The 27982-nt window shown below is 47.6% G+C and overlaps 1 protein-coding gene across 2 annotated transcripts in view; it reads right to left on the reverse strand.

The window, feature by feature from the left end:
• Positions 1-13324, reverse strand: part of GFRA4 (GDNF family receptor alpha 4) — a 77213-nt gene extending 63889 nt beyond the window's left edge. For both annotated transcript variants that reach the window (XR_009965116.1, XM_062619984.1), the window contains exon 1: positions 12872-13324. Coding sequence is in view for 1 of the 2 variants with exons in the window: in XM_062619984.1 (XP_062475968.1) it covers positions 12872-12911 (40 nt within the window). In the remaining variant the exon portion in view is untranslated. The remainder of the gene's footprint in view (positions 1-12871) is intronic.
• Between the last annotated feature and the right edge of the window lie 14658 nt (positions 13325-27982).

The following is a 27982-nucleotide window of genomic DNA, read 5'->3' on the forward strand; positions in this document are numbered from 1 at the left end:
AACTTTAGACCTGTGAGCCATGTGGGTGTGGGAACGTGCTTGAATGTAATTATGGCCATGCATTCATGTGTGTGTGCTCAGTTTGCCATCCCCACAGGGAACCTGCTTTATACCAAAGATGTTTTTGAATTAGTGTGTAAATTAAAGTAGGACTGCAATAATAGTCAAAAGGGAACCCAAATGAGAACAGGGAAGATTGATTATGTGCATATTTTAAGTGCTTTGTGTCTGTGAGTGTTTATATGAAAAAATAAGAGTGAAAGAGAAGCACTGACACTACAAATAAAAATAATATAGGCAAATACATCTCTTTTATTATTAAATTATAGATTAAAATAGGAAACGTGGGGGGAATATAGAAACATATATCTCTTTGTGGAGGCTTTCTATAACAATCAGCATAAAATAACGTAGCGGTACCTGACAGCTTATATAAAGATAGGAGCCTCAGCTCCTATCTACGCATTTATCTCCTCTGATCCAGACAGGGTAAAGAGGCATAAAAGGCTCAGATAATAGCATCTTTTCTGCACACCAGCTCTCAAACGATAGGCAGATTTTATACTTGGTTACTCCACATAATGTCAACACTGTTAGAAAACAAAAGCACCATGAAGGAACATTTTCTCCCCTACCTCTCTTCCACCTTTTCTCCCTTCTCATCTTTTACCTTGTGATTTTACCTCTGATAATATACTATGGGCAGATTTGATGCTCTGCACCTCTGGACCAGCCCCTGAATTTGTGGGGCAGCAGGACAAGAGACAACAAGAACGAACAGTGAGGTTCAGATGGGTGCACACACAAAGCGTATGTACAGAAGCAGAGACAGCACCAGCCAATTCACTTAATCCCTGTCTCTTCCTCACTGGAAGCTGTCACAATATCCATTGTAGTCGACAGCTATCGACCATTGCATGCCATGCCATTAACCTTTGCCACCCAACACATCAGATGACGGAGATGGAGAGAGCTGTGTGCCACGTCTGAGCCAAGCAGCAGAGGAGGTGTAAGCAGAGCTGCAGCACACACTGAAGCTGATGAAAGTCTTACTATAACCAGGCATTCCCTGTTGTCCATGCTTTGTCCAACAGTGTGAACTTCATCTTGGGAGGCTCTGGCCCTATGGACCCTCTGAATACCATCCTATGCTTTACCCACTTCCCTTCATCACCATCAGTTATCCAATGCCCTGGGAGCAATTTTCCTACATCCCTGGCATGTTCAAGGTGAAAACAACCTTGGGAAGTTCCTACAGATTTCCACATTAATATGCATCCCTCTGGAATACATAGCCTTCCTTGGAAGGTGCAGATGGCACAGGACCAATGTCCCAGGCATCACCTGAGAGGTGGCACGTTGCATTAGTGTCCATAGCCATATTACACTGCAATGATTAACATCCACAGTACCATACTCAGCTGCTTCTATCTTCAGAGCAGTTCTGAACCCACATAAAGTTCTTACTTTACCTTTTCTCCCTGGACGTGCAAGTTTCATGGACTGCTTTTGTGGTCCTAGGAAGATGCTTCTTTAGCTCTACACTGATCTGCATCAGACACTTTACTGCTTAGCTAGGGAAAAGCTATGAAAGAAGCCTGGATTTCTACATCTCCTTCCACAGGCATCTTTTCTGCGCTAAGTCTTAACAAAACTAAATGCTCATTCCCTTTTCCACAGCCAATTTCACATGAACCTATGGGATCTAAACATCTTCAAAGGCTTCTATCAAACCTATGTAACCTGGCCAGGGGACTCAAAAGTCATGCGGGTCAGACAGAAGGACACACATACACGAGATCCATTTTCTCTGGAAACCACAGATGAAGAACAGCTTGTTTACCTTTACTTGAATCAACACATTCCTTCCTACCAGCCTGAAGGGTTTCCTCCAGGGACACCTATATTTGGATAGTAGATTTGTTATGAGAAGAAAGAGTTCTTGGCACTTGCTGCATCTTGGCAGCAGCTACCCACAGTTTTGGGAAAAGGTTTACTTTTGAGTCCCAGCATGATAGAAGGTGACAATAACAATGATTGTCCAGGCCTGACTTGGAGCTAATCCCTCAGGGTGGCTGCATCAACGTTCCTGCCTTCTTCACCTCCATTCCCAGGGAGGATGAGGCCAGGTCTGAGGGCAGGAGGCCTCATGTCTTGAGTGCAACCTGGTCTAGTGGAAGATGTCCCTGCCCATGGCAGCAGGGCTGGAACTAGATGATCTTTAATGTCCCTTCCAACCCAAACTATTCTATGGTTGTATGGGTTTATGATCTGGGAGGTGGAAAGGGTGAGGTGAGGTCTAAGGCACCAAGTTCAAGGCTATTTTACTAGAGAGAAGAGAAACCTCATCACCTATTACCAACAGGCAGAGCCCAGGGCCAGCCAAGCCTCTTGGCTGACCCAGACTCATCATCCATCATTGAGCCACCTCGCAGCTCTACCATTAGGACCCTTGGTTGAGCAGCCCCATCTCTCCATGGTACCTTCCACATGAGTGTGGGATATATGGAGTGCAGGGAAAAGGGGGGAACGAAACAACTTCGGCCAACCCTCAACTCCAAGTGCACCAGGAAGCGTGGTAACCCTGTGTCTTGTGACACTGATGCTGCTGTGGAGGCTACATGGGCCCTTTATTTAGCTCACAATTTACCCAGGACCTGCAGATCCTACACATGGATGCATCATTTAATCCTCATGCACATGACCCACAGCTCTCCTGAAGAAGGACTTCATTAAGCCTCAAGGCCAAACCAAGACCTTCAATTCCTTTTTTCCAATAAAAATGAGACAGAAAAATAGCTTGAACATTTTGCTCCTAATACTTAAAACTTTTTCTTTCTTTGCCTCATGCTGTTGCTCTCTCTCCTCCCCTCCCTGTCTTACAGAAGTGTGACTAATCCTCTTCCTTCCCTTGCACTCTTACCTTGAAGGTATTTATAGAGTGTGATCGTGTTCTCTCCTGTGTCTTTCTTCCCTTTTCAACTCGAGATAAATCAAGCTTCCTCAGACTTCTCTCATGTGTCTTATCTTTTGCGAGGTCATGCTAACTGTGATGGCAAGGCAAGAAAGGCTTTGCCTGTTGGAGGGGACACTTTCAAAGCTGATACAGCCATTACACAGGCTCTGCAAGAAACTTTTGATGGACTCGCTATGCGTATGCACATCCCTGGCCTCTGGTTGGGTCTGCGCAAACGGGGCTTGCACACACCTGAGTGCATTGGGAACAGGGGGGATTTATCTCTTCCTGAACAAATTAGCCAGTGTTATCAGTTATTTTGTGTTATGTCATTGTTCGTGCTCTGCCTTCTGAGCTGGAAGCAGCAAAAAAGCAAGATGAATGCAGGGCGGTGAAAGAGATTAAGATGAAACACGTTTGTCCGACAACATCTGCAACATCTGTCTGAAAGGGAAAGGGTGGGTTTTGTACTTAGTTAACTAAAGAAACTCAAGGTTCTGGTCCCAGTGACCCAGAACTGCCTCATTTATGCTATTAAACTCTCCTCCCCTTCAAAACACAGCAACCACTTGCAAAACAACTGGGGATGGGCTATCAACATCCAGAAGATGGCTAGTTGGCCATGGCCAAAACCAGTTCAGGGGTTCTAATAGATGTGACCACCAGATTCAAACACCCCCAAAGGCTCCTGGGCACTGTGTGATTTATGAGTGGCCCCCATGACCCCCAACAGTGTCACCAGCTCCAGGTGTTCCCAATCATCACTGCAACTGGAGCCAGCATCAGGTCTGTGAAACAGTTGGAAATTCCCCATTGGATTTCTTTCTTTCCCTTTTTACCATGGGAAAATGTTTTCTCTGGGAAAATTTGGGAGTTGTAAGTCGAAAAACAAAGCGTTCAGCAATGTTTTAATACTACATTCTTCAACTTTCTTTTAGTTTTAATTGGCTTTGAAACTGAAATGAGGGCTCCCTGACTGCTCCTTCCATCACTTGTAGGCTAAGAAACCTTGGTGTCTTAGATGGGTTCATCTTACTGAGCTTCAAGCAAAATGAAGGAAAGGCCTAAAACTGCCACCTTGATTTGTTTTGTAGTCCTTGGCCATAACAGCAATCTGTAGAGGGGGCAAATGTCCCTCTGGACCTGTCAGTCTCTCTCCCATGATTTAAAGTTGAGAATACCAGGGGAAAACCAAGTGGGGTGAAATCCATCCCCTGCAGCCTGCTGGGACCTGTCTAGTGTATGGGGAGTGGGAAACCGGGTCCATTTCTTTTCCTGTCCAGCTTCCCTCCAGGAAGACCATTTTCTGATTTCTCAATAAAAGCAGGTAAAACAGAACAGAAACATCTGGGCTTTATTTTAGTCCTCATTTTCCTTTCCCTGAAATTATCCTCAATGAGCCTTTTATTTCCCTCTCGCTATCTTTTATTGCAATATTTACTATTCCTGATTTGTCACTGTTGTTCAGGAGCCAAATTGTACCAAAAGACCAGTATTTTTCTGGCAGAATGAGTTGCTGTTTTCCAGCCTCCTCTCCTACCAGAGGCTTTTCTTTTCTGCACCCCACGGCTGCTCCCATCTCTGTGTTACGCCGCTGAATTCAACCCTTTCTCTTTAGCAGCCCACAGCACTAATCCCGGCACAAAGCAGGATCCCTGATCCCCATGCTGGGGATATGGGGAGATTTTCAGAGCAGATTAGTCAGCTACTGCACTTGAATTCAGTTTCTTGCCCAGCAAAATAAGAGCTGAATAGATTACGTGCACAGCGGGTGCTGCTAAAAGTCACACTGCTCCCAATGCACTGATGAGAAACTCTGATCCCAGCTTGTAGTCAGCTGCTTCCCACAAACACAACTACCTCAGATCAGACTCTGCAATCTCACCTGGTTCTGCCTCACCATCACTTCCTTACCTTAAAAACAGCCTTATGTTACAGGATGATGCAGTGAGTGTGCATCATTTACCACAACCTGAGAGACACCCAGAAAGAGATGCCCTAATTCCTCACCTTTGCACAGCATTCAACCTGCAGGTTAAGCACTTCTGGGGGAGGTCATGGGATTTCTTTTCGTTAATTAAGGGTTTATTTGTTCATTTTGGTTTTTGCTCTACTCCTTCAGATTCTAATTAAAACTTATTGGTAATGTGATAACATATAACAAACTCAGCCAGAGATCTGGCTCCCCTCTAGTCAAGTACTTAATTTCTAACAGGCTTTCCAGCCCACATTAAGGATTGGTCTGGCTGCATCTGTAGGGAGGAAGAATGAAGCCATAGCAGGAGAAGGAGATAAATTTCCATGCATTAGTCCCAGGAGGGTGGTAACTCCGAAGCTGCTGGACCTGGAGCATGTGCCTCCACACTGATGGATGGGTCCCTGAGCTCTCACTTCATACGCACTTTGCCTGAGGAGACTCGCATCACCTTTTGCAAATGGGGGAATCCAACCCTTAGGGCTTCCCCAGCTTCAGAATGGCTCTGAGACCTTCACAATCCTACACTTTTCCTACTCCCAGCTCCTGGATTCCCTATTAAGTTTCATCTACATCTTCCATCCAGCCTCTCCTTTGCTTCCCATATCCAGACCAGAATTAGCTTAAGACCTTCCTTTCTATTCTCTTCCCATACCTTCTGGCCCTGACAGAGAAGTCAAGTTTAATGCACCTCCTGATCTTTTCCCCAAAACACAGGGAGAGCTTCCTAAGTCTGGATCCTAGAGGAAGTTCCTCATCTGGGTCTCAGATTTTTCCCTGCAATTAACATCCTAAATCATCATTAAAACATGCTTATTCTTATGGAATAGAGAAAACCAACACCAGGTTGGACGGGGCTTGGAGCAACCCGCTCTAGTGGAAGGTGTCCCTGCCTGTGGCAGGGAGTTGAAACCAGATGAGCTTTAAGGCCCCTTCCAACCCAAAGTGTTTATGATTTCATTAAATTCTCTGGAACGGGGCACCCAACCACCATTCAGGAATTCCTTGGGCCAGCATAGCTTATGGCTTCAGGTTTTACTAAAGCCTAAAAACCCTGACAAGCCCCCAGGTGATCCCATCATCTTCCCAAAGGGAAACCTGCTCTTCTCCCTTCTTTTAAGTAATCAGATATTGTCCTGGTTGAAAATCAAAGCTTTTATTCCTAACACACAGCTCAGGTTCCTTCTCACTTCAGCTCTTTGTGAGGTGGAGAACAGTGCCCTTGCATTACCTTGAGTATATTTATAGGCTGTGAGCACCATGAACCCCTTTTTCCCCCCCACACTGGAAGGAAAGCTCAGCTGAGATGCCTCTGCCCATGCTCTTTCTCTGAAAGATGATGTGGCTGTGACCAAGGCCTCAAGCAGCCTCTCTGGGTTATGTTCTCTTACCAAGAGAAAGAAACAAAACAGATTGGAAGGGGCAAAAAAGGGAAGAAGAAAGAAGAGATCTACATGAAATTGCTCTAACTCTTGTGTCAAATCAACTAACCCCGGCAAGGAGGAGTGCAATGCCTCACCATGCAGAGGAAACACTTAGGCCACTCAGCCTTGTCTGGGGCTTTACACAAACAGGTCAAACAGCTTTGATTAATTCCAAGCCCTGTCTCATAATTCAGTGTGCTGGTTTGCTCTCCTCTCCATTAGCAGGTAGCAAACACACCACCCGAACCTGCAGCCTGTGTTACAGAAGATTCAGTGTGCATGGATTTATGTCGCCCTGTGCCTCGTGACATCTTTTTAAGGTGCCTTCTGCTGTACATGCTGAACATCAAAAGAGAACACAGACAGCAACAAAGGGGAAAATGCCTGGTGCTACAGGAGACATCTGCTCCCTATTTCCAGACTGCAGGTAACCGAGTCGGCTGTACAATATCTAAGAGATATTGCTGGGAAGGCTGTCATGGGAGATGCATTTATCTTCACATGCATGGCAGTTATAATCTCAGAAGAAATAGCTAGTGTGTTATTGAGACTTGTTTATCCAAAGTCACAGAGACAGGTAGCTCTGAGAAGCTATGAGTTTCCTCCTGGTTTTTCCTTTGGGAGAAGTCTGAAGGGGCCAGGTCGGCTGCAAGCCAAATCATTGCATCTCCAGACAACACCTTGGGAGCCAGTTTGTAGGACCTGGATGCTAGTTATGGGTGATGCAGATGAGCACTGGACAGGAAGAAATTCAAGTCCTAAGCATGATGGAGCTGATACTTATGGAGGGTTCAGTATAGGCAGCAGGAGTTAAAAACGATAGAGCAAAGCATTCAATAAAGGCTGTAAAAGAAGATGGATTGAGAAATCCAAACCCCTTTATGATTGATTTGAGTGCTTATGAAAAATCCTCACGGCCAGGACCACATGAACCCTGTACGAGCGGCCCAGACACCAGGTTTGCTCCAAAAGCTGCACAGCTGTCATGCAAGTGAAGGCTGCCTTCCCACGAGGCTGTAGCTGCCCTGTGTTTCCTTTGCTCTGATTAATCAAGAATGATGGGATTTCCCAGGTGGCTGCTGCAGAGGCATCAGCAGGCCCCGTTTGATGCAAGGCTTGAAGCGAAGCCTGATTGTTTTGCAGAGGTTATGTTCAACTTGCCATCTTTGAAGGCACCCTGGAGCCCTCCCAAGACCTGGCCGGAGCATTTGTTGGGTCTAGTTGAGCTCTGAGCCTCCGGAGACGTCAAATCACACAGACAGAGACTCCCAAAAACACTCCTGTTGCTGCCTGTCTGGAGAAACAAGCACTTCTCATGGGTATCTCTGCTCCTGATGGGTTTAGCAGCTAAACTCCCTTAAGGCAGAAGAGATCATAGAACAGTCTGGTTGGAAGGGACCTTCAAAGGTCACCTAGTCCAACCCCCCTGTAATGAGCAGGGACTCCTTCCACTAGATGAGATCTGAATCACGTGTATGATGCCTCCATCCATAGAGCAAGGAGCACTTATAGCTAAAGACCTGCAGTTCAGACAGGAACGTTAAAGCTGAGTCTTGACTCAGTTTATGTGCTTGGCCTTTATTTTCATTGTACAAGTAAGGGGAAGAGAGGAGGAAAGCCAAACTCACCAGTTTCTCAGGTCTTAACTCACAGCCCTGTAACATCTGGACCTGTTTAAAATCCCATCCCAAAGTGAACTGCCATCCCTTGGGCACAAAGAATAGATGGCTTAGCCTGGCGATGTATGAAAGATGAGCCATTTGATCCTGCTTTTGGAAGAAACACCAGAAAAACTGCCCCATTCCTTTCTCCTCAATAAACTGGACCCGTGAACTTGAAGCCAGATGCCTGCACTTGTGTGTGTGCAAACAACACCCCAGCCCATATGTCAGCAGTAGCGTGGGGAGTGCTGCTAATAGCTCTGTCAAAGCACTCAGCAAGGGCAGGTATTGCAGACAGGGTTTTCCAGTTGGATTCAATAAATCAAAACCACAGCACAACTATTTTTACTGCATCTTTCAGGCAAAGTTGCTTTCCAGATGGCTTTGGACAGAAGGAGGAACCCCTGGGGAGCTACCTGTGAAGGAAGAGAGATTTGCATGGAGGGAGGTGACAAGATGAGATCCAAGGGTATGGCCAGGGCACTTTAGAGCTGGGGAATATATATCTTATCCAGTGGGATACAGGGAAGCACTTGTTTCCCCCCCATGGGGGCAGTCAAGCAGTGGACCAGCATCCCAGAGAGATTTGGTCTCTATCTCTGGGGGTCCGTTAAGGTAGATCTGAGCTAGAGTAGAGCTTCTTACCACCTCAGCTCCAGTAAGGTGCAGGGGGATGCCTGGGCATATTCAACCTTTCTTAACAGCTATCAAGCTCACTACAGCTCAGCAATAGTCAGCTGTGACATCACTTGTTATTAGACCCAAATCCTGGAGGAGTTGTGGGTGATTTTAATGTGATGTGACCTTAGAAGATAGTTATCCTTCCTGCACACCCATTTTTCTACCCTATGGCAGTCCCAGGTTCTCCTTACTCAGGACAAATGGTGGCTTCACCTTCTGGAAACCTTCCCTGCTCTCCTGGGTCCTCATCCTCCATCACCTTGAATACCACAACACCCTCCAGGACACGATTCCCCACCCAACTTCTTTCTTCCTCCTTTTCCATCTCCAGGACCTAATGCTCATCCATGGCTCCACTTCCCATCCAGAGCTCCACATCCCATCCAGAGCTCCACATCCCATCCACCTCTTCAAACTCATCCTCTCAGCCACTGTTTTCCACTCAGCTTTCACCAGGACTCCATCCCCAACATGCCCATATTTGAACCTTTAAAGCCATGATAGCCAAAGAGATGAAGGCAGACCACACAAGCTGATGGAAATGCCTCCCCAGCCCTACTCCTGCACCCGCTATCACGAGGCTCCCACCATCAGTCCATCCAGGCTTGAAGTTCACTGCCAGTGGGTGTTGCCAGAGGAGACTTTGAGAGATGCACTTGAAACAAGGGAGCTGTTCTGAACTGAAGATTGACAGGAACAAGCTTTTTATAGTTGGGTTCCTTTTTCTTTTTTCAGTGAATTGTGTCCTTCTGAAAACGCTGTTTTAGCAGGAGAACTGCCTTTGAATCTGTCCTTTCCCACTTCGGGGTTGAGAAGAAAGAGGTCATTTATTCTAAGGAAGCCAAAGGAATATAAAGGCCAATGGAAGGAAAAAGAACTCATGGGTAGGAGAGGATTTTGATCGGGAGGTGGGAAACTTGAGCGACATTAAAAGCCCTGCTTGAAAATGACCGAGTGGAAAGTTGTAAAAACGAACAAGTCTTGTGTGAAAACAATGAGGGGAATTGCAGGCACAATAGAAGTCATCTGTGAAAATTGCTGAGAGAGCAGAGAAGACATTTCTGTCTCCAAAAGCAAAATAAAACCCCATCCACAGTAATTCGTCATAATGATTCCTCTTAACTAGTACTAATTTTTACCCAGCAGTAATTACTATTTAAGGCTCCAGAGCTCTGGAAAAACGACTTTCTGGATGCAGCGACATCCGTGCAGAGGGATTTGCACAGTGTTTGAGGGCAGCCTGTTAAGGGAGAGGTTTTATTTCTCCTCCACACCAATACGGAGAGACATAAATATCCCACTCTTATTGATGCACGTAACGGATTGCTCCTGTCAGAACTGACAAAGGCGCTAATTTAAGGAGCGTTTCCCTCTCTTGTGCACACAGATGCGTTTTTCAAGAGAGGTTTTTTTTTCCTTGCTCTCCCCCTTGGAATGTGAGTTCCCAAAAACCAGGTGAAAATCCGCCAGACGATCCCTTGGGTTTGATTGCATCTGTGAAGAGCCTGTGGGAAACATATGCCAGGAATTATGCTAACGACGGAGTGCAGTAAAACCTGCCAGGTAAAGGCAGCAGTTGTCAGCAGGAGACAGCCCAGATGTCATTTTGGGATCCTGCTCTCCGTTGCAATGGTCCAGAAATGACTCTTGGTCCCATTGGGGGCTTCACTGCTGCTTAAACTCAAGCCCAGATTTTCATTCTCATCCTTTCATTATTATGATGTTAGTGCAGGGACTGATGCGTCCTCTGAAAGCTGCATGAGGGATGGGCAAAGCTTTGGTTGCAGGTGGAACACAGTGTCCTTGTAAAATTCATTATATTCTTTATATTTCATCATAGAAGTGCTTTCCAGAGCACTGATTTTCCATCGAGTCTTCCTGGATGCCTCACCACTGTCCTCTGGGTGGGATTTCTACCCAATACCACACATGCAAGCAAATATCAGAGGACACTACTATGAACTTCCCCAAAGCCATGTCCCTGTCCCCAGCTGCGTGACTCTGTTCTGTCCTTGCTGCTGACACTCCTGTGGCTGCTGGTGGGACAAGCCAGGGACCTGGTCTACATGAAAAGTGGTTGTTGTCTTTAACTATGGATGTTGCCTGGTCTGGGTCACCCTGTACCACCCAGTTTGCTGGGTATGAAGTGGCAGCAGGAGCTCTCCATCCAGGCTGGATGATGGCGATGCTGCCTAATCTCATTTTGGAGAGCCCTGATTTCTCCAAGCCTTGCCTTATCCAGCCAGGATCATCCCAAAAATGGCAGGGGACACACACACAAAGCAAGGCTCTCACTCTGCTGTGCAGCCAGTGATGGAGAAGCTGGGAATTGCCATGTCTGCAGCTGCAGAGGTTGTCATCCCCAGCCCAGCACCCCCAGTCCCTGCAGGGGATCTCCTCAGGCACATCTAAATGAGCAGCCCTCACCCATCCATAACACAGACATCTAGAAAACACCTAGGGAGCAGATTGAGGGCACTGAATGGCATCTGCTGAGAGGGTGCTGAGCCTGTGGGGATCAAATGCCAGTTCAGAGATGAAAAGGTCCTTTTGGATACCCAAGGATCAGAAGGCCAAAGGGTGAATACCAGCTGACGGCTTTACTCTGGCTCTAGTGATGAGTGTATCCTTAACACCTGCCCACTAATCCCAATTGCATTGCTGACAATGGAGAGCTGCCCATTTGCTCTTTAAGTCCGCTTTCTCTAGAGAAAATCAATCAGTGCAGCAGGCAGTCAATCAGGCAGTCAATCAGTGAGGCAGTCAATCTGAACCACTTGGAAAATGGGTCCTGCAGAGACCTGGGCTCCCACCCAAAAGCCCCGTGAGCAGGAAAAATCTCCATCTCTGAGGGATGCTGGGACCTTCCCCAGCCCAAGGCACAGCTCCAGACCTGGCCAGGCAGCAGCCATCCCAGCATGGGGCACGTCGGCTGCAAAAGCATCCTGGAGCAAAGCACTCCCTGACTGGAGATGGTCCCTCTTGAGGGATCGAAATCACAACACACACACACACACACAACACCCGCCTTTGGGACTTGCAAGAGTTGCTGATGCTGACATCTAGTGACAGGCAGAGCCGGCAAGAAGGGTTACCTGGAGCCTTGACAAAGCTTTCCCCACCGAGGGAAGAATCTTGCCGGGGTCTTCCCAAGGAGGTGGGCTCCCAGCAGGGATGCTCATGGGGCGGAGGAAGCGGCCCGGGATGTCCCAGCTACTTCAATACGTCCCAAGACCTTATCACCGAAGAGGACGGGCGCATCCTCCCCTTTGCCTGCCCACTGCTTTCCCTGGTTTATTTCAGCACAGAGTCGTTCTGGGTTTGCTACCTCCAAGAAGCACAGGGAAAGGGGAAAATAATACCCTAAGGGAGCCGTCGGGGTTACAACCAGGCAAAACAGGCGGCTCCCAGCCGGGCTGCAGCCGCAAACCAGGGAATCGAGAAGGAAGCCCTGGGAATTGCAAGCGGGAGAACCGTCCGCTCCGAGCTGAGGAGAAGCAGGATACGAGCGGGATGCTCAAAGCAAGGGTGCTGCAGACCACATATGCTCGGATATGGCAGCACCCCACGGGGAACAGCATCTCCCAGCCACGAGAGTGGAGGAAGGCTGCCTTGGAGTCCTTGAAGGGATAGGGAGGACATCGGGGGTCCTGGACCCCTCGCTCCGATGCAATAAAAAAGCCCATTTTGGGGAGAAGACAAGAAGAAATCTGCAGCAGGAACCTCATAGCACACACACACAGACACAGACACAGACTGGGGTCAGGTCGGTGCTCCGGACACGGTGCACGACGCTGCACAGCGCAGCACGGAGCAGGGACTGCCAACCCCGTAACCCAAAGCCCAAAACCCCGACATATTCCATCTCCATCACCACCGTGGGGCTCCCGGTTCTGTGCAAATTCCGTGTCCGTGCCCCCTAACACAACCCCTCCGCGTTCCTCTTGCCCCAGCCTCAATTCCCGGGATACATTTATCCATTTCCACGACAAACAGGACTATCCGGAGTGACAATATGAAACATCCCAGCGCTTCGGTCCACAGCAGAGAGATGGGCGATGCTGCCCCGGGGCTTGACACTGCTCCAAGGGGGATGAAGAGGGAAGCCCCCTTCCCCGGCCGGGGGTATCCGAAACAACCCCCAGCAGAAAGTTCTCCCCTCCGTGCTACTCACCCAGGAGGATCAGCGTGCAGAAGTAGAAGATGCCCCTCATCCTACCGCTCGGCACGGCGCGGATCACACCGACTCACTCGGCACGGCTCGGACCCACCGGCCCGGCTCGGCTCGGCACCGCGGAGGATGCGCGGAGGCTGGGCAGGGCGAGAGGCGTCCCCGCCGCCCCAGCCCGGCCCCCGGGGCGATCGCTCACACCGCGGCCGGCCCAGCCCCGCTCCGGACCCGGGTCATGCCCGCAGCCGGGCTGGGTACCGCGGGCTGCCGCCGGCCGAGCGCCGCCGCATCCCCGCAGGGATGAAGAAGGATGGGGAGGGGGTGGGCGCTTCCTCGAAGGTTCAGTTGTATTATTCTTATTAAATAATTAATTCTCCCCTCTCTTTCAGCAGCAAACTTCTGTCCGCAGCCCTCGCCGCCTTCCCCGGGCTGCCGCCGCTTCGCCCCGGCCCCGTGGGGAGGGGCCTGGCAGCCCGGCCCCGCTCCTCCCCGCCTCCCCGGGGCGAGGAGGGGATGTGGAGCCTCCTCCAACCCGGAGCAGGTCCTAGACCGCTGTGTTGGAGCCCCCCAGGTACTCCCGGGGCATGGTCCCTTCGAGCCCCGCGATGTTTTCTTCATCACCCGGTGACCTCCTGGAGGGTCGCAGCACATCCCACACCCCCAAACCCTCATCTCTTTGCAGCCTCCGACAGCCCCATCCCCTTAGGACCTGTGTCCTGGTCTTGACTGTTTGCTGGCAGAGACCCAGCCCTGAAGTCTTGGGCCACGTCCTCCCATGACACCTTCCATTAATCCCCTATAACACGTTCACCTTCCAAAGCTGCTCCAAGAAAACACCTCTGTAAATTCAGGTCCATAAACCTCCATCCATGTCCCCACACCTCCTTCTCCACGGTGCCCTGACCCTATCCTGTTCCTGCTAGAGACCCCTCACTGTGGTCCCCTGGTGCTTCTCTCACCCCCCAGCATCTCCCCCCCTCATCTCCATGTCCCAGCATGTGACCCACACTGAGGAAGCCAAGCAGCAGAGCCTGGCTCCTTAATCTTTATGATGAGTGAGCATCGTTTTCCACTACCTCCATTTCATGCATGGAGTAGCTGAGACACTAAATATGGAGTGATGGCTTCAGGTTCACCCAGTAATTAACTGACCGACAGAGGAAGAAGCCTCATTCCCAAGGCAGTACTCTGTAAACACAGCCCCTCTGTTCCTCCTCCTAATGCAGGCTTGCCCTTCCAAAGGTCTTATCTTTCCCTTCCTTTCCCTGCTTCTCTTCTATTTTCCTTTTCTTCTCCTTTCCTTTCCCTCCCTTCTCCTTTCTTTTCCCTCTTTCTTTTCTCCTTCCTTTCCCTTTCTTCCCTTCCATTCCCTTCTTTTCCTTGCTTTTCCCTTCTCAATGCCTATCCCTTCTTTTTCCTTTCTCCTCTCTTTCCTTCCCTCCTTCCTCCCTGTCCATCTCCCTAACACAGACGCTCCTCCAATGATTCAGAGCAGCACTGGAGCACTTTTTCCATGCCAAAAGCTCAGACAATGCTTTTGAACATCTGCAGCCAGAGCTTTTCCCAACGGCTGGGTCAGGGATTTCAGCTGAGCAGGTATTTAAATGCCCCGGGAAGGTTTTTGTGCTGGAGCTGTTCAGGGTTCTTAACTTGGTTTCCTCGTGGCATCACCACGTTAATCCTCCTGCAAGTTCTCCTAGGAAAAAAAGGAGGAATTGCACATCTGTGTTTCCAATGAGCAAAGCAGAGAAGGGAAGTCATTCCTACGGCCACATGTAGGTGTTCTGTGTCGAGCATAAAGAAGTGGAGAAAACGCTACTTGAGATTTTCCTTTTGATTTCCCTTTTCCTCTTGGAAAATGAAAAATGAAAGTGTGATCCTTGGCATTCCTCTCCTTTGGAAAGCTTCTTCCATGTTCCAGGCTGGAGCTCCTCCTTTAGCAAGTTTCCTAGTCCTCTGGCAGCATTGAAAAGCTGTAAATAAATCAGTGCCTTTAACAACTGTATTCACATCCCAAAGGAACATTTCCTCAGCTACTCAGTGGAGGAAAAGAAAGTGTTAAGAAAACCTCATTCGGAGTAAAAAAGCATCACTGTGGAGCTGGGGTATTTTTGACTTCTTAAGAAGAGTACGATTGTGTTTAAGCAAATTTCCAACTGAAACAACAATGAGACGCAATTGAAACATCCAGCTGGGAAACTGGGGGAATTATTGGATTTTTCTGCTTATTATTATTTTTAATTATTTTGCAGATTCTTTTTTAGTGTTCTATTTTTGAAGGAGCTGTTTGCCTAGGAAAAAGAATAGTGCTGGAACATATGGGAGGGTTTGTAGGCTTTTTTAACAAGCAAATAAAAATATTTTCCTTGGAAAACGTTTGCCCTCCCCTCAGGAATGAGATGCTCTGATGCCCTTGGACCACAGCAGCTGACCTAAGCCTCATCACCCCACTCATTAAGAAGGGATGGGTTTGGCTCAGTGTCCCACCTCCCACAGGGGTGCTGATAGCAGGGATGGGAGAGCTGGGTTTGTTCAGCCTGGAGAAGAGAAGGCTCCTGAAGGGGAGACCTGAGAGCAGCTCCAGTGCCTAAAGGGGCTGCAGGAAAGCTGGAGAGGGGCTTGGGACAAGGGATGTAGGGACAGGCCAAGGGGAATGGCTTGAACCTGCCCGAGGGGAGACTGAGATGAGCTCTGAGGCAGAAGCTCTTCCCCATGAGGGTGCTGAGGCGCTGGCACAGGGTGCCCAGAGAAGCTGTGGCTGCCCCATCCCTGGCAGTGTTCAAGGCCAGGTTGGACACAGGGGCTTGGAGCAAGCTGCTCTAGTGGAAGGGGTCCCTGCCCGTGGCAGGGGCTGGAGCTGAATGAGCTTTAAGCTTCCTTCCCACACAAACCAATGTGGGGTTCTGTGATTCTTTCCCTAGCACTGTCTTGTCCCCCTGGTGAGGTCTGAGCTGCAGGAAAACATTCCTTTTCTCCAATCAGTGAAGCAGCATCAAGCCCCTCCACCCACACATGTAGAGCTGGGGGAGGCAATGTGAAAGTAGCCTTGCTGTCCCCTCTTGGGCTAAGGACAAGCTACAACCTCCCCCTCCGTACAAGGGGAAGTCATCAGTGAATCAGTGCGATGAAAGCAACACTTCATCCCAAGTTTGATGAAAATAGACAATAGCAGGGGGCTGGGAGATGGCGAAAGTCCAGGCATAGACAACCCCTACCACCCATCCCAACAGGGAGGCATTTCCTGCCTTTTCTTTAGGGGAAGGACTCGTGCACTGGAAAAAGCCACCCAGAAGAGACACGCTGCAAATACTATGAAGAAAGAGGGATCATTGTTCCTTGCTGCTTTATTTATCAGATCTGGGCTTTCTCCTAATTGCTGGGTAGATGCTGAGATGAATAGAGTTAAGGAAGAAAACCACTCCTTGTACACACATACACACCCCTCTCCTGAAATTACCTGCTACCTTTCCTTACAAATGAATCGAGGTATTGATCAAAGTATTGTTGCTCATATTAGACCTATCCCAATGAGCTGCTCCCCAGAGCCCCAGACAACAGATTCAGCAAAGGCAATGAAAGAAAGGATTATTAGTGCAGGTCCATGGAGAAATCACTGGGCAGGGAAGGCACATGAACTATGTTGATTAAAAGAAACCCAGTTGTGAGCCTGAAACAGGTTACAATGGAAACTGAAACACAAGGTTGGTTTGCTTTCCTTAAGGCTGCTGTGGAGGACCCAACCATGCACACTCCCTTGGTAATAGATGGTATCCTCATCCAAAAATAGCCATAGAAACAAGGCAAGAGAGCTGTAGCTGTCTCTTTTTATGAACAGTGAAGCGGTGACTGAGAGATTACGGGATTCATGCAACACAGGGAAGCTGGAAAACAGTCAGGACCATTCCAAAGCATCCCTCCATCCATGGACAGCACTCATGCACAAACATCCCTTGCTTCACAACACCTCTAATGGAAATGGTGGTGGGCTCTTGGGCTGTAACACACGAGACAAGACAAATCAATGCTGGTCAGGAGACATGAAGCTGTCTAGAAAAGTGGGATGGGAACAGTAAGAATCTATGGAAACCTGCTGCTGGGGGGGCAGACAAAGCCAGGCAGACATGGGGAGGATGCATCAGGCAGCAGAGGTGGGATAGAAGCTCCATGCACTGACTATCTTGACCTCCAAAAGTGGGAAACACCAGAATACTCCCTACCCCAAATATTTCTAGACTTCACTGTTTGGAACCATTTGGAAAACCCCAAAATTCGTACCAAGATAGGTCAAAAAAAGACACCACACTTTCAGGTCAGCCCTGCAAGCTTCCTTGATGTGGCTTCAAAAAACACTGATGATGATGATGATGGTGATATGGTTGGTAAGATTGTGTTGTAACTGCTCAAAACTTCTGAAACCCATCCAGCCTCACACCAGCTGTGCATAAACCAAATGATTGCAGAAACCCAGTCCTTCTTCACTCCAGCAATAATCTGAGTGCCCAAGCTGGATCCTGTTCTGCCTGTCAAGCTCAAAATATGTGGGTCCTAAGCAAAAGTTTGATTGCAAAGAGGAATATTTACCAAAGCAATAAAACAGGAATACACTCCCTGCTGTGCTGAGAACGTTCACAAACAGGAGGAAAAAGGACTAACTGTCTCCCCTTCACATGAAATATTTGGCTGTCTAGCCCAGGAAGAAAACCCAGTGGAGGAAAATCCAGTTGGAAAACCCTAGGAGGGAGGAGGGAGTGATGGGCATCAAAGAGAGAGGTGAAGGCAGGAAACCTCATTCTATATGAGCAAAAATGAGGAGGTCACCCAAACGAGGTGCAGTAGGATGGTTACTGGCGCATACACACCTACCTGTAGGATGCTCATTTGACGCCCTCCCTGAGGACAACGTGGAGCAGGGGGAGCAGTTTTCAATGGAAGTCAATACCACACTTGCCACTAGGATTTTGGAGATGCTAGATCTTTTCCAAACACCCCCTTCAAAAGCCATTTCAACCTGCAGAGCCAGGTGAGAGGTTGTTCTCCCCTGCTTCATCTATACCACAGGATCTAAGATGTGGATCAGCTTCTGTAGCTCTAAAGAGTAACTTTAGCTTGATTACATCTTCTCTTCAGCCTGGAGAAGATGCAGGTGGTAGAGAGTACCGATCTATTTGGACAAGGTGGATGGCCATCATCTGTCTTCTGCCTCATCTCATACCAGAGTGAGGGCCAAGAAATTGAAGTAAAAGGAAACAGATCCAAAACTGATTGCAAAAAGTGGATCTTTGGTGTGCTGCTGCCTTCACATAGGACTTTGTAACTGTTAGAAGCTAACATAGCTCCAAAAAACTAAACCAGATTACTTCACAGTAAGGACTCCAGTAGCAAGTAAGGAGTAACCTTTTTCCAGTCAGGGTACATTAAGTACAGAAACCTTACCTGTAGCTCAGGAGCTCCCAGAGCTGCAAGTTTGGAGGTTAAGGGAGTATTCTGTAAAGGTTTTGGCCCAAGCTATTCCCATTATTATTGTCTTCTTTAGATACCAATACTGGCCACTGTCAGAAACAGATTAACCTAAGGCTGCATGGAGACCTCAGAGCAGCCTTCCAGTATCTGAAGGATGCTGGGGAAGGACTCTTCATTAGGGACTGTAGTGACAGGACAAGGGGTAACGGGTTCAAACTTAAACAGGGGAAGTTTAGATTGGATATAAGGAAGAAATTCTTTACTGTAGGGGTGGTGAGGCACTGGAATGGGTTGCCCAGGGAGGTTGTGAATGCTCCATCCCTGGCAGTGCTCAAGGCCAGGTTGGACAGAGCCTTGGGTGCCATGGTTTAGTGTGAAGTGTCCCTGCCCATGACAGGGGGGTTGGAACTGGATGATCTAAAGGTCCTTTCCAAGCCTAACTGTTCTTCTATGATTCTGTGATCCTATAACCTTGTCCTGAGCTGGAAGAGCTGCTGTGATGTTCATCCTCACCTGCTGTGCTTGACCACCAACTTGCATTCTCTACATCCCCTTCTTAATCAGGTGGTGTTGGTGCTGGCTTTAAGGAGAGGGCAGGGAGAGGGTCTAGGTTCTGGTTTATCAGCTGTTTGTGAGGTTGTAAGGGCTTTGAATTGGAAACATATCTGGGTTTTGCTAGTTTAGGGGGTTTGCTCCTCTTTATTGCTTGCAGATGTGTTGTTATGGACTCTGGTTGCTGAACTTCTGGGATAATGTCCTACAAACCTATTAAATCAGGCTGCCACGAGGGAAGGAGAGTTTCTTGCTACCATTTAGGAGCAAATAAGGAACAAACAAAACCACCCAAAGCAATTAATTGTGGCTGCTGTGAAACCTCTCTAGGAAGACATTCATTGTTCCATTCCAAGGACTCCAGGGTGTCTCAGCACCTGTAGGGTGTCCAAACTCATTGCTTAGTTTAGTAGGTTTGGCTTCCCAGGAAAATGCAAAGACTTTGGGAATCCTTGAAGGTTTTATGAACTCTGTTCCTTTGGTGAAATCCTGGGAAGCCTGAGATCTTGGGAAGCTTGAGCTCCCAGCCAGGTCAGTTGGAGGACCACATTACCTTGCAGAGTTACACCATCAATAAATGCAGCACATCACACTCCTCGCTTTGCTGGACCACAGCCATCCCTTAGGTGGGATACAGCAGGGTTCATCTTCCATGGTTTGCAGTTATGTGGAGGTAAACAAAGGGGAAAAGGAATCTGGGTGTTGTAGTGACCCCAAACCTGCCTGTACTCTTCGTATATCCATTCATAGGATACACTGAAAAGAAAACAGAGAAGATGGGCATACATTATACAGTGAAATGAAAGGTGAGGTTATGGCTGATTTCCAGTTTTATGTCTTGTCATAATGGAGGTATTCCCTGGGAAACAATAAGGATTTCACCTTTGCTTTCAGTTAAGATGAACTGTTGAAGAAGGTGGCAAAAGCAAGGTGCACTGAGAAAGAAAATGCATTGAGAAATGGGAACTACAGGGAAGCTCCATCCCCAAAAACATCATATCAGAAGGACTGCATACTCTCCATCGCCATAGCTCTGCAGATCAACATGTGAAAACTTGGATTTGGAGGCAAGGATGCAAACCAGAAACTATCCAGTCAAGGGGCAGCCTCTGGACTGGGGACCAGCAAAAGCAGTGCTTGCATCAGAAAGACAGAAGTAATCCAAGAGACATCAGAGATGCAAATCTCTGCTCAAAGCTTCACTGGGCTTTATAACAATATGGGGGGAATGGGGAACTGAAGACGTGGGGAATGGCCAAGAGATCACAGCATGCAAACCTGGTATTTTCCTGGATAAAATGCATTTGTTTAGGAACAGATAAATGGACATGAGAAAGAAAATCTCCTTTCTTTGGATTTTAAATGGAAAATTGATGCAGTGCCATGGGGTAACCTTGTTACTCTAGCAAGAAAACACAGCTTTTGATGAGGGAACAAGGCCAAAAGTAAGGTAGTGGCTAATGGAGAAGTGATATTGAACAGTGCTGGTCTGGGGAGCTCATCTAGTAGTGGAGCATCTCCTGGGTCCCTCTTGCAATTGAATTGTTTAAGGTTTCCTATAGCAATTTTGGACCCTAAGGTGGAAAAGAAGTGCTAATGAAGCTTGTTGGTGGAACAAAGCTGAGAAACCTCCCTGAAATGTAGGAGGAGCTGAATAAAAGAAGACCTTGAGAATGAGCAGAAACAGGATGAAATAGTACAAAATGTAAATTCAGAACCTGAAAATAAAGGTTTCCTTAAACAGAGCACTTGATAAACCTGTTTCTTCTGTTAAATCACTCCCAGCTTGAGCCATGGCAGTATAAATGGGTAATGAACCCACACATATAGACTGAGGGGCACATTTTGGTGTATTTGATTAAAAGCAGGTATTCAGCCCTATGGGTCAGAAGGTGACTTTAACTGGCACGAGCATCTCGAAACTCAAATAACCTGCAGCTGGAGGCTTCATCCCCATAGTGGGAAAAATGCCTGGGTTAGACCCAGCCGAGTGCTGCCCCTGCTGGGATGTGACACAGTGTCTGGTCCAGCTTCCGAGATGGAGCCACTTCTCCTAAATCCACTTAAGATGTGCAAACAGCCCTGTCAATAGCAGCTCTCCAAAGCTGTGTGCTGAACTGTGGCTTCCTCTGGGCTGCAGTAGCCTTGGTAACTCTCCGAGAGAAAAAAAATAACCTAATTTTCTCTTTCATCCCTAAGACGAACCCTTTAATTTGCTTTCAAGTGAATTAAACATAAGCCTCCATTTTTCTAATTCCTTTGTCCTAATTTAAAAGTACTGACATTTATTGAAGGAGCTTTCTGGATTTCCCGTTTTCAGCTCATTGCTTTAGTGTTTTTTTGAAGTAAACCAGAGATTGACATTTTTATGGCTGAAAGGCTTTCCTCCCCTCCTCCTTTTCTTCAGAGCATGAGGATATTGTGCTCATTGCTAAACTTCTAATAGCCAGTGTCTTGATGCATTATCAAGGTGACCATGTTTAATAACTGAGCTATGCTGTCACTGCCTTGTGTAGTGCAAGAGGGTCTCTGATGGCAAACATCATTCATATGTCCTGAACGCCACCTTAGTCCCTTCAATGCTCAATGCACCAAATGACCTATGGTTCATCCCATGAGGTTATTAGGGACCAGATACTAGAGAACAACCACAGTGATATGAAACCAGCTATATACCAATGCCAATTTGTTTGCACATCCAGAAACAGCAGCTGCCTCAATAACTTTCACCCTGCAAAGTGGATTTGGTGCCTTGATCCAGCTGCCCCTCCTTTTGGAGAAAGGAATTTCTCTTCTTCAGCATGTGTGTGACATCACACACATTGAGGGTGTCCACTCGGAGTCAGCATGAGCGTGACCAGCAGGTCGAAGGAGGTGATCCTGCCCCTCTACTCTGCTCTTGTGAGACCTCACCTGGAGCATTGTGTGCAGTTCTGGGGTCCTCAACATAAAAAGGACATGGAACTGTTGGAACAAGTCCAGAGGAGGTCACGAGGATGATCAGGGGCTGGAGCACCTCCTGTATGGAGACAGGCTGAGGAAGTTGGGGCTGTTCAGCCTGGAGAAGAGAAGGCTGCGTGGAGACCTCAGAGCAGCTTCCAGTATCTGAAGGGGGCCTATAGGGATGCTGGGGACTGTAGTGACAGGACAAGGGGTAATGGGTTCAAACTTAAACAGGGGAAGTTTAGATTGGATATAGGGCAGAAGTTCTTTACTGGTGAGGCACTGGAATGGGTTGCCCAGGGAGGTTGTGAATGCTCCATCCCTGGCAGTGTTCAAGGCCAGGTTGGACAGAGCCTTGGGTGCCATGGTTTAGTGTGAGGTGTCCCTGCCCATGGCAGTGGGGTTGGAACTGGATGTTCTTAAGGTCCTTTCCAACCCAAACTGTTCTGTGATTCTAAATAGAACAAAATAGCACCTGGGGCAAAGAATCCTTTTCCCTGTGGTCGGAGGCCTTCTTGTAAAGTCTATGCCTTTGCCTTCCAAGCTTGTTTTTCTTTGAGCAAATCTGGTGGAATAGCCTCAAAGGTGATGGACAGCCCTTGGGGACCAAAGTCCTCTCTTTATCCACTGGCATGGAGGGTTGATGATGCATTTCCCACATGGCTTTGCTAGCATGTGTCAGAGCTTTCTCAGAAGCACACGAGGATGAAATTCACCCATCTTTAGATGACAGCTCTTCTCCAAACCACGTTATTCTTCATTCCAGCACCAGGCTGTTTTTCAGTTCATGACACTTTTGGGTCGTATTTAATCTGTTTTCTGACACTCATAGCCATTCCACTGCCCATTAAGTTATCTAAGAGCATCTAATCTTCCACCAGTGTCCATCTAGGGTCTTGGCATTTTGAGGAGAAATGATAGGAAGTTCTTACTGCTTGATGTAATCCAAGATCTCCCATGATTTGGTCAAGGTCAAACCCTGAAGCTCCTACTTTGATGACATTCCCATTTGCTTAGAAAGCTCCCTGTCTATGCTGAGGACTAAATCAAACACCAGTATAACAAAGGCTGTATAATGATGGATTTGTTCTTTCAATACATGGAGCAGGTAGGGATGCACTAAGCTCAAGAAGAGGACCCACAAAACTCCATTCACCATCGCTCTTTGAGCTCAACCTTGCAGCCAGTTTTTACCCAGAGAACACCCATCCAAGCCACAAGCAATCAGTTTCTCCAGGAGAATACTGTGGGAAATGGTCTCTAGGTAGATAACATCCATAGTGTTTCCCTCATCCACTCAGCAGGTCATCTTCTCATAGGAGATCAACATTGAGAATCCCATAATTTCCACTGGCAGTAGTTTGGATTCAAGCCTTCAGTTCAGAGGAATGGAAGAAGAGCTGAGCATGGGACCTTTATCACTGTAATTCTGTTGCTACTGAATCCATCTGAGTTGCCTAGCACCAGCTGTTGAACTCTATAAGGAAACAACACGGATGCTGTTTCTCAGTGGACTTTTGTCCCTCATTCCCTAATGGACATTTTCTGTGAAATTGCTTTGCAAATAAAGAAGTGGTTTTTTTATGGAGCTGGAAAATATCCTTTTAAAAGTAAAGGTTTCAGCCTCTTCTGCTAGCAATTAGGCATACAGGGTATTGGTACCTTTGAAAACTGAGCCTCTTATTTAACTGTCTAAACACAGATTTAATTTTCCTGCTTTTGGCACCTAAGCTTGAAAATTTTCTTCTTACAGGTGAAAACAGAATATTACAGAAATTGAGTCTATGCCATTTATTTTCTTCTTTGTGAGAGAGAAGGAAAAAGTGAAGCAAATCATTTATCAGTATTTACATCTCTTTTATTCTAAGCACTCTGAACCAAAATGCTGCGTAGATATCTGTTCTGGCCCATTCTGGATACACCAAAAAGGCTTTTTGTGCCTGAATTAGCCAACCCATGGCAAGTGGTCAAGTGTTTATTAGTTGAGCTGTTTCCCTTTGGGGTCTCCGTTAGGCTGTGATGAGAAAGTAACGTTGAGATGGGAAAAGGAGGAGCAGAAAAAAGGACTCTGTAAATCTATGGGGAAGACAAAACGTCTTAGAAAAGGCCTGTTACAACACAGGATGCTGCACAAAATAGTCTTTGGGAGGTTTGTGCTTCCATCAGACCCATTTCCAGCCTGTTTCAGGTCTGGGGAGGTCACCTATTCATCACAGCTCCACCACCCTTCATGGTGACTGTGCTAGCAGCTGATGCTCTCCTTAAAGCACTGTCTGACGCATTGACTCTCACAGCTCCACACATTAAAACACAGCAACCAATTCAAGCCCAAGCCTTGCAAGCATCCAGCAAAATCTCATCGGGGCAAGCAGCAGAGAAAGAGCAATAGATATGGTTTCTCCATACCACATCTTCTAAATCTCTTTCTGACACCTCCTATTTTGCCAGCAAATTTGACACATGCCTTCGGAGAAACCAGGGATGATGATTCACAAGAAGGGATGGGAGATGTAATTCTGGCTGTACCCCAGCCTTTAAAAGCAGGACCAGAGAGTTTGTCCCTGAAGCCCCCTTCCCCTATCCTTTTCCCAGCTCAGTTCAGCATTTTCTGAGGTGTAGGATCTGCGTATTTTTTCAGCCTAACAAGGCTTTGATCTCAGTGGTGGTCCCTAAACACTCCTGGAATTTGATTAAGAAAGCAAGTGCGAAGTGGAAGCATGGGGGGATTCACATCTGCATCCCCTCAGCCTCTTGCCTTTCCTCCATCACTTGTGTGGGGTTCCCTCCCTAAGATGCTACCTGAGGCATGGGAGTCCAGGTCAGGAGCAGAGGAGTGGTCCCTTGAGGGCTATCACAGCTCCAGGATCTCTGTGTCTTGGATCATTTTTCCAGCCAAGCTGTTTGCCTGAGGGGTGAGTGAAGCGGAGGGAGCAGTGGGGGGACTGGGATTTGCATGTTATAGAAACTGGAGGAGGATGTCTTCAGCAGCTTCGATGCTAATGGGGAAAGCAGAGCAGCCGGGGCTGCCTGTGGTAAGTGCGTTCCCGAGGAGTGATGGGCTGCCGTGTCAGGATGTTGTGTTTGGTTTTGCTCCCAAAGGCTGATTTAATGAAGAAAAATTCAGCAGGGTAAAAGGGAATGCATGCGCAGAGGGAAACGCCTGCGCTGCTGGAGGGGCTGCAGGCGCAGCGGGGAGGGAGGATGAGGTGGTCCTCAGCAGTGTTTCCACATTTATGGTTGATGAGACAGGTCCAGGCAGGTGGACTTGATGAAATCACTGATGTGCTGAGCTGTGGGGACCTCTGGGGTTTCCCCCACACCACAACTCCTCCAACCAGGTGGCCTTTGGACCCTAAACCCCTTTTCACTGCTGCTTATAGAATGCTGGTCCTTGGCACCTGCTCTCCATGATCATCCAGGGAAGTGAGCAAAACCAGCTCACACACATCAGAGACACTTGGCCAGGGACGGTGAGAAGCAATTGCATGTTTGTGTTTTCTGGATGTTCCTCGTCGTTCTCTTTCCCACAGTTTTCTCCTGGAAGAGGGGAAGGGAGGGGAGAGAGGAACAAAGTGAGAGACAAAGCGCAACAGTGCAAGAGAAACGTAAAAGTAAGAAGGGAAGCAGGAAGGAAGGGAAGCAAGAAAGAAGGGAAGCAGGAAGGAAGGGAAGCAAGAAGGAAGGGAAGCAAGAAAGAGGGAAAGCAAGAAAGAAGGGAAGCAAGAAAGAAGGGAAGCAAGAAAGAAGGGAAGCAAGAAAGAAGGGAAGCAGGAAGAAAGGGAAGCAGGAAGGAAGGGAAGCAAGAAAGAAGGGAAGCAAGAAAGAAGGGAAGCAAGAAAGAAGGGAAGGAGGAAGGAAGGGAAGCAGGAAGGAAGGGAAGCAAGAAGGAAGGGAAGCAGGAAGGAAGGGAAGCAGGAAGGAAGGGAAGCAGGAAAGAAGGGAAGCAAGAAGGAAGGGAAGCAAGAAAGAAGGGAAGCAAGAAAGAAGGGAAGGAGGAAGGAAGGGAAGCAGGAAGGAAGGGAAGCAAGAAGGAAGGGAAGCAAGAAAGAAGGGAAGCAGGAAGGAAGGGAAGCAGGAAGGAAGGGAAGCAAGAAAGAAGGGAAGCAAGAAAGAAGGGAAGCAGGAAGGAAGGGAAGCAGGAAGGAAGGGAAGCAGGAAGGAAGGGAAGCAACAAAGAAGGGAAGCAAGAAAGAAGGGAAGCAAGAAGGAAGGGAAGCAGGAAGGAAGGGAAGCAGGAAGGAAGGGAAGCAGGAAGGAAGGGAAGCAGGGAAACAGGAAATCAAGCGTTTTAGTGTGAGATGTCCCTGCCCACGGCAGGGGGTTGGAACTGGATGATCTTAAGGTCCTTTCCAACCCTAACTATTCTATGATTCTATTCTAAGGAAAGCAAGAAAGCAGCATTTCCAAACCTGCTCTTTCCATTTTTTACATGTATGATATCTACCCTCCCTCTCCCCATGCTCCCCCTGGCTGGTGCATCACCCCAGCCTTGGTTTCAGCCCTTGAGGAGCACCCTTCCATGCAGCAGCTCTGCTCCGCGTGTGCTGCCTGAGGGAATGTGCCCGCTTGTCCCCGGAGCAAAACCTCAGTCTTCCCATACTCAGTGAATTTGCTGTAATTGCCATAATCTGCTGCCTATTAAATCTGATAGCTCTGTTATCACTGTTAATAACAACTAATTAGTGAGGCTGTCACAGGGAGTGGTTTTGTAAGGGAAGGTATTTGTCCTTAACTTCATATAAAGGCTCTATATTAAATCAGAGGAAGGCACATGGCTTCAAGGGCATTGGGATTCAGGAACTTGTAGTCCCCAGCAGTGAAATGGAAATGCTTCCTCGGCTTCTCCCAAAGGAGCAGGCTTTGCACATTTGCCAAAGCTAAAAATTCACCGGAAAGGAGCTACCAAAACTCCTAAATGGCAGGAAATAAAAGGGGAAAAAAAAAAAAAGGCAAATTGCAAAAATGCCAACAGGGCAAGAAAACAGAGGCTGGGATGGGGAAAGCAGCAGGGTGCAGGCAGCTCTGGGGAGATGGAAGGCAGGCAGGGGAGGATGTGATTAGAAGGAGGAATAAAAGGGGAAAGTACTATCTTTTCTTGACACTGCTGGAAGTACTAAAACCCTTCCACACCTCAAAAGATTTGTTAAAAGCCAGCAAAGGTTGCCAGTGAAGAGTGAAGGATGTTTTGATGATGAAACGCGAACACTTTTCCCCCAGTCATCTTTTGCCTGGTGAAAAACCTGCTCAGTAAAAAGGCAAAAATAACCCACATTTCTCATTCTAATTCTGCGATTTCCTCCGGGGCCCAAAGCCTCCATAAATCAGAACCTAAATAGGTGCTTTGTCAGGAGATGGGGGGCATTGGAAAGGAGATGATTGCTCACCCCAACCCCTTTGTAATGGGATTGCCTGAGACCTTGCTCAGGTCTGGTTTTGAGAAACACACTCCCAGAGCTGCAGCAGCACTAAACAGAGATTTGGAAGATGGAGATGTTCAGAGGAAAAGGAAAATAAATATAGCCCAAAACCCTTTTTTCACATGAAAGGACATATTTAGGGTGTATTTCACATCACAGCTAGATGAGAAGCAAGCATCTCCAGTTAGATAAGAAGTGAGCATCCCCAGATAGATAAGAAGCAAGCATCCCCAGATAGATAAGAAACAAGCATCCCCTCCCACAAGCCATTGTTGAATTAGAAGAAAGGCTACTGAAAATAAAACCCTTTCCATGTTCCACTCCATGCAGGATCAGGCCCCTTTGCTCCTGAGCAGGAGCAACCCTCCATCATCCATCACAGATGCTTATTGAGTGAAACTCTTTATGAATAGCAACGAAGATCTTAATCACTTTTTCAGTGCGTGCCTTTGCTTTCCAGTATTGGATAAAACCCCCAAAATCTTTATGGTCTGTCTTTAATTAGAGCCGCAGCAATTTGATGAGGTGATGGATGGTCCCGTGATGACTTTGTTGAGGTGGCCTCACGCTGACGCCTGGTTCAGGAGGTGAAGCTGTTGGTTGGGTTTGTTTTACTGTTGCTGCCACTTCTGGGGGTTTGGAGTCTGGTTTCATTTGTAAGACAAAAAAGGGCTGGTCCTAAAAGCTTCCTTAATGGATGTCTGGGACCTTGTAAAGGGAAATGATGCCACAAGGGAACAGC

Source organism: Pezoporus occidentalis, unplaced genomic scaffold (assembly GCF_034315485.1).
Source record: "Pezoporus occidentalis ecotype Australia unplaced genomic scaffold, CSIRO_AGI_Poc_V1 ctg217, whole genome shotgun sequence".
Lineage (NCBI taxonomy): Eukaryota > Metazoa > Chordata > Aves > Psittaciformes > Psittacidae > Pezoporus > Pezoporus occidentalis.